The sequence below is a fragment of the Dicentrarchus labrax genome, unplaced genomic scaffold, assembly GCF_905237075.1.
Source record: "Dicentrarchus labrax unplaced genomic scaffold, dlabrax2021, whole genome shotgun sequence".
In the NCBI taxonomy this organism is placed as follows: Eukaryota; Metazoa; Chordata; class Actinopteri; family Moronidae; genus Dicentrarchus; species Dicentrarchus labrax.
In genome coordinates this window covers 7,875,614-7,883,218 of record NW_026136721.1, presented here as the reverse complement: position 1 = coordinate 7,883,218, position 7,605 = coordinate 7,875,614, and the positions used below count along the sequence as shown (strand labels likewise).

Below are 7,605 nucleotides of genomic sequence, written 5' to 3'. Positions count from 1 at the left end.
TGCTTTCAGGTGGTTTTATTTTGGAAATTATAATACAATAGACTATTTTCACAGCAGTCATTTTGACATGAAATATTGGGGTAAATACAGTTAATACATATTACCAGTGATACTAATTAAGGTTCTGTTCCATTTAGTGTAGCAGAGTCTTTCCAGTGAGCCAACATGCACAACAGCAGTATCCTGAATGTTGAATGGAACAGAACCTCCAGTAGTTGTTGAGATATTTCACTAAGTGGATATTTCGACCTGATGTGGATCACCACAGTCAATATAATTAATCCTCTTGGGACCCTGAATATCCGTAGCATTTCATAGCAATAAATGTAAATGTCCATGTAATAGTTAGATGTACAGGAAAGGTCAGCAGGTCACCAAAGTCTGTGTGATTGATCACTGTGGACCATGAATGTCTGTGCAACAGTTCATGGCACACAGTTGATGAGATGTTTCAGTCTGGACCAAAGTGGCTCTTTCAAAATTATTATTTTTATTGTTTCCCCCCTTCTTTCCTCATGTTATTGTTGTCATTCTTATTGCTTATGGGGATGAACTTCATCATCATCACTGTCATCATTGTTACTATATATAACAGTAGAATCCAGCACTGGGTAGGCTATGTACAATGTCCTTTCTCTTAACCCACTAATGCATAATGACTACATTTAGCATGTTCAGGAAAAGCCCCATAGAATTTATTCTGTTGGAGGTGGAAACACATAATCAAGAATGTGTGTGTATCAAAAATGATGAAGATCTAATTTATCTTAAACTTAATCCCCTAACTTATTGTTTTGGAGGTGTTTTGCTGGAAAATTCAAAAAAGCAACCCATATATTTGTGTATGTGGTCCTAAAAAACCAAAATATGTGCAGTGATATGGGCCAATGCGTTGCTGTAAACTACAGTTTATATGTAAAATTACAGTATTTTAATGTAATGCACATACTGTAAATTTACAGGAATATACTGGCTACTGAGTTGCAGTAATAATACAGTAAAAATGTTCACAAGTAATTATTGTGATTAGGTTACAGCACCATTCTGTAATTTAGCAATAAAGAAATTTGTTTTTACAGTAATATTGTGTCCGGTTACTGTGAAAACACAATACATTACTGTAATATTACTATAAATTATTGTGAACTTACAACATCATAGTTAACTTATAACTATGATGATTATTATAATAACATATTGTAATTTCACGTTAAATTACTGTATTTTTTACAGTTACTGTACATTGTGACCAGTTACTGTAGAAACACAATACATTACTGTGATTTTCATGTATATTACTAATAATTACTGTAAGGTGCTGTGAATTTACAGTAATATATCTTACACTGTAGCCACTAATGACTTAGCCCCATACTCTGTGAACTGTGCTTAGCTCAGCTAGAACCAACTCTAAAGGAAATGATAAAATTACATTGTGGACATTACTGGGTTAAATATGATCTCTTAAAATCACAGATTTACTAGGACAGAAAGGACATTTGAGCTTGTTTCTCACATACCCACTGTAGTACCTGACTACAGACCTCACTACTCCATGACTTAATCCTCCAGTTAGAGTTAAAGCTGTTAAAAGCTGCGCAACACTGTCCTCCACCGTAGTAGTCATATGATAGGCGGTCATTTTGCCAGTACCTAGAAACAGAGTCATTCAAATTCCAGGGAAAGACAGAGAGACAGATAAAGAGAGAACACATCAGTCATTATACGCATATACAACAATACTGGACTTTCCAAAAGGGATGGAAAAAGACTGGAATTATCCTTTAACACTTACGAGGTCACAAATGATCTTCCGTTAGCCCACGCCCATGTACTTAGGTATCTATGGGTGGATGACTGACTTAAACCAATCCAAAACTTCAAACGAGCTCCAAGCTTGTTCAGAAACACCTTAGAGGGGGAGATCATTCCATCACTTCACATTCAAACACATGGATAGAAGGTGTCTATAACACACTCATAACCTCACCATCTCTTCTTGGCTGTCAATGATCACCAGGTCTGCTCCTTGGCTCAAACATGTCTGTCTACTGTTAGCCCATGTGCTCTTTCTTGTATACAAGTAGTAACAACTGCAACCAAACTGCCTCCATCCATGAGGACATGTTCCTGAGGAAACACACACTGGTCACCTTGTGGAATATGTGAGGCAATGAAAACATGTAGCAGCTTTAAGGCCTGGTGCACAATTAATTACATATCTCATAACCAGGCTTGTTTAAAGAATTGGTCAACTATTTGTTGGGCCATTTCTGTGGTTAACATTGTGAGGCGATGTGAGTAGCCATGTGTCTATTTAAAGGATAGATAAATAAAAAATGTACAGTTCTGAGGTAATGAAAACACAATGATTCTTATATTCCGGTGATTATACACTAATGAAAACTTACTTACTTATGAATATTATATTTATTTTCTGACAATAGATCCTCCTCAATGTTACACACTGGACTAATTGTCCAAAACCCACATTTTATTATATTGTTTTTATTGATTACATTTTTGATTATTAATATATGGCAATTTATTGTGACCTTGGATTAAAAAACAGCAGCTGGATTTGATTTAACCACAGTCACAGAAAATGCATATTCAGCATGTTTTCATCACAATAAATTGCCATATATTAATATTTAAAAATGATTTTTATTTGCATTAATTTTTTTCAGGTTTTATTAGAAAAAGAATAGATTGGATTTTTTTATTATAAAGTAATGCAAAATAATTCAGAGTAGATTACATTTATTATGTTATCTGACAGATTATGTTACTAATTACTAAAATTGTATTCAGTAACTGACTACATTTCAAAGTAATCTAACCCAACACTGTAAATAAATGATACTGCAATAAAGCTCTTGGGCATATAGGCCATCTATGAAGGACTTAAGTGACAATGAATTTCAGATTTTTCTATTTTAATACACTAACCTCAGATTACTTAATGGGTTTATCGTATTATTTCAGAAATATTAAACATCCTATATAGCTTTTTTTAATAAAGTAATAAATAGGCCAAACTCCTGAAACATCTAAATCACTTTCCTATTGAGGCTTTTTAAAAAGAATATTATATTGTGAAAAATGTGCCTTACATATCTTATATGGATCAGTTGCTCTTGGGGTTCAATGGGGTTGGAGTTCATTTAATATATAGACTATGTATGCCTGCTACGTCCTTCTCAAACAATATCTTATCAAATGTAGTCTATATTTCTTCTGTATATTTGATACATCTGTGAGAGGGGAATCCTCACCGAGTTTGTTGTTCAGCTCATGAATTGTTTGTAACTGGTCTCTCTCATCAGTCAGGTTCTGGTATCTGACCAGAAGCTGGTCTTTCTCTGCTGTGTGATTGGCCAGGTCTCTGGACAGTTGTTTAAAGTCTCTGTCATCTGAAAGGAGAGAAAAAAAGCAGAACATACAGTACATACCACAAGTGTCTCTTAGCCTGAAATGGTACCCCCTCTTCTTCCTCTTTCAGCCCCCGCCCCCACCCCCCACACACACCTTTCCTCTCTCTGAATACTCACATACGGCGCCGAGTCCTATGACTGTGGTCAGCAGGAGGAGACACAGCAGTCCTAGACAAACTGTAGTCACTTTAAAAGGCGGCCAGGTTTCAGTTTCTTCCCCAGCCACAGCATCAGTTCTCACAGGCTTGGTTTCTGCAGGTGTACAGTGTTGTAGAAGAAGTTACACATGACTCTGATACATTGGTGCCTTCCTGTTTAGAACTGTTAGTTGTTCAGTTTTACTGCAGACCTTAAAGAAGATCAAGGTGGCCGCAAGGCACAACATTAGTATGGTGTACATACATTAGTGCATTACATACCCGAATACAACTGCACTCTTGCATGAACGTGCTGTGAGAGCATAGATATCGGTACATAGAAATGTTGCAATCAAGAGTGATGCAACACATTATCACCCAGGGAGAAAGAAGGAAAAATATGAATACAAAATTACTAATTGATGTATCCCATATCCCATATTATAACCCCAACAAAAAATTGACAGTTTGCTAGTTTTCATTATTGCAATATTCACAATTTCTGACCAATATGTTCAAGAAAAGACGTCCAAGTCACATAGAAATCATCCATTCTGCAGTTGGATTTCTGTTCTCTCTCATATACCCATACCAGATGAATGAAACCAGTGCCTCAAAACCTGAATCAAAAGAGACCAGAACTATATGACTGAGATGTCAACTTCAAAAGTACTCGACTGATGGTGTAAAATATTTAGAAAACTGACTTTTGGAGTTTCTGAGAGCTTAGCATGTTTATATTGTAAGCTAAAGAGCATTCTGGTTCTTGTTTCTTGCATAATTTCTATGTAGAGCAGCCTCAAATATACAGTACGTTGCAAAATGAAAACACGCACACGCACACGCACACACACACACACACACACACCGAACTCAAATTCTCTCCAGAAACAAAATCAGAATTAGATAGTCAATCACATGTTTATGTTCTGATCGAGGCTGAAAACAGACTGTGGTTTTACTGTCTACGTGATGTGTCTGCACACAAATCACTTCTTATTTATTTTAATATTTTATCATGTTATTGCGGTTTTTTCTTCATATTATGATGATGATGATGATGATGATGATGATGATGTATTATTATTAAAATTATCTATTTTTAGTCTTGTTAGGTGAAGTACTGTTTGTATGAGCGGTGCCATATAAATAAAGTTGAATTGAGAATATTGGGAATATTTGGTATCTTTTGTATAAACTATTTCAAAATAAGTCAATTATCATAATACTTGCCACTGGGTGCCAGGTTAGCTCAGTGGGTAGAGCTGGTGACACATGTAACGAGGCTGAGTCCTTGCTGCAGCGGCCCAGGGTTTGAATCCAACCTGTGGCCCTTTGCTGCATGTCATCCCCCCTCTCTGTCCCCCCTTACTGTCTATCTTCAGCTATCTCTATCATAAAGGCAATAAAAGCCCAAAAAAAACTTGCCACCAACTATTAATGATTATTACACTGTAAAACCTGATGAGTTAGTTCAATTTAAACAGTTGGAGGAACCCGATTGCCTTGAACTTGAACATTAACTCAACAATTTAAACATGAATTATATAATTATAAAAAAATTATTTTTATTTAAACAGCTGGCATGTGATTTAAAGAAAATGCAATTAATTGATTATCAAAATGGCAGCCAATTCATTTTGGGCTTTGGGGTTTACATTTTTGTAATGATATACAAAAAGTCAACTGGAACTGGAAATTCACTCATAGGAATGAGTGACTGAATTTTCTGGAGTATTAAAGGGACACTGTGTAGGAATTTCTCCCATCTAGCGGTGAAATTGTATTTTGCATTCAAACGAATAGTGCTCTACGGTAGCCGTTATGTACCAAGAAGCCTACCTGTCGAGGAGAAAGCAGGCAACTTCAGCGTCCCTTTAAAGTCTTTCTCCTTCATTAGCTCTTTCCACCTGGGAAAAGCTACCCCGATGTTTACCCTCGTTATTTGAGTTTGCCGGTCACGTTGCCTTTTTAATTCCCTTTTTCGCTTTTTTGGCGACGAGGATTCCTTCTCCTGTGGCTCGGCATAAGTTTGATCCTCCATTATGAACTAAAGTGCAGTACAGACTTTCAAATGTGCCGGGGCAGTGACAAGCACCTCTCACTGATCTCCTTCTCCGTTATAGCTGGTTTCAGTCACCTGACGCTGGCTCTGAACGAAAACGCCCGTCCAATGTATATACAGAAAAGAAATTTTTCGCTTACGAGGATAAGTCAGATCATTGGCAGAGGTAATTTTATACCAATGAGAAACATTTATGAATTTTAGCTAATAAAATACTTAAAACACTACACAATGTCCCTTTAAGTTATGTTATCTTACTGCTTTTATTAATATATTCTGTGAGGTATTACAGTGTAGTTCAATCCAAACAATCCGATAAATCTGTAACTGATCCTTACTGCTATGGTGCATTTGTGTCACCAAAATATCCTTTTTGGAGTAGTAAACAATCCAAGTATTTACAGTAGTGATTCCATTTTGTGTCTTTATATTTGTATTGGTTGTTTCAGATTTCTTCAAAACTACATGAGCTATAAGTTCATGGCACAACACCGTAAACTAGTGGTATTTTACAGGCTTACCAGTTTCCTCTGGTCTATGGTATTCAGTTCTGTAGTCACCCAGCTCCTCTAGGTTGACATATATCTGTTCTTCTGGCTCCATCAGCGTAGTTTCTTCAGTCTGCCTACAGTCCGAACACCTGTATATCTGTCAGTCTGTCTGATGAAGTGAATAGTGAAGCAAAAAGAGAGTTATGTAGTTTCTGTTCTGCTATTCTAGCTGATGTCAATATCTGTAAGAATATGAGTATCTTCACAAATGTAGCCTCTTATTCATTATTTTGTTCATTAAATCCAATACTACATACTTTCACACTAGAGGAAAAAGTAATTCCTCTTGGTCCACAAAGTCCATCAGCAGGGTAAAAGTTTACTTTACTGCTAAAGAATGTATAATACAGTAAGTACAGACCTAATTCAGTGTTTTTGCAATGGCACAATGCAAAGGGCCACCCCTGAAATCCTTTCCTCTTCCACTACACAGTGTCTCTGTTTTAAAGCTAGAGTGAAGATACTGGTATCATATTAAACTAGAAGACCTAGTGCATCCATTAGTACCAAATTTGTAAATAACGCTCCATATTTAGACTAAATTTCGGCAATGAAAAAACTGGCAAGGCCATTTTCAAAGGGATCCCTTGACCTCTGACCTCAAGAAACCCGAATTAAAAGGGGTTCTAAAAGGTACACACAAGTCTCCCTTTTGACATGCCCACTTTATGCTAATCCCATGCAGTTTTTGGGCAAAAATAATATTTGCCCAACATGCCAGTTTAGTATGTATATGTGAGCAAATTACTTACATGACTTTTTTTTTTTTTTATATTTTTTTTTTTTTTTTTTTTTTTTTTTTTTTTTAATAAATTTTTTCCTCTCCTCTAATTTTTTGTTTCATAAACAATAAGGAGTTTTTTATTACATCACAACTATATTAAACCGTTTGTTCAGTGTGAACATGCACAGGTGTGATGTGGTATAAACTTGTTGTTGTGTTGTAAACACTTACATATACATACATATGTATGTATATGTAAGTGTTATACAATGTATAAGCAGAATATACAGTAATAATACAGTACTATGATATATAGCACATAATATAAAATGATGTATGTGTGTATGTTATATAGCTGTATAAGTAATATAAAGCGAGACACATATAAGTATTATTTATATATGTATTGCTTAATAAATTAGTACTTGATGCTTTATGTATAAACCATAAATAAACATCAGACTCTGGGTTGCCAGGTTGTGGAAATCCCTTTGGCTGGTGTTCATCCTCCTCCGGCATTCTGCTTTCTTTATTATGTTACTGTCAGACTTGGAATATTATTGTTTTAATCACTACAACAGAAAGTAAGAAGCTTTAGTGTATTCATTAATGGATAAACTAACTTTTCAACTGCATTATAACCAAATAGAAAGGATAAACACCATCTTATGGATTTTTTCTCAATCTGTTA

General features: G+C 35.6%; 1 protein-coding gene across 1 annotated transcript; it reads right to left on the bottom strand.

Moving 5' to 3' along the window:
- LOC127355361 (C-type lectin domain family 9 member A-like) lies at positions 1-6,284 on the bottom strand. Its single transcript, XM_051386170.1, has 6 exons — positions 6,161-6,284; positions 3,555-3,689; positions 3,279-3,416; positions 1,991-2,130; positions 1,796-1,911; positions 1-1,653 (listed from the first exon to the last, which is right to left on the bottom strand). The coding sequence occupies exons 1-6, from the start codon at positions 6,240-6,242 to the stop codon at positions 1,482-1,484; spliced, it is 783 nt and encodes a 260-aa protein (XP_051242130.1). The 5' UTR covers positions 6,243-6,284; the 3' UTR covers positions 1-1,481.
- Between the last annotated feature and the right edge of the window lie 1,321 nt (positions 6,285-7,605).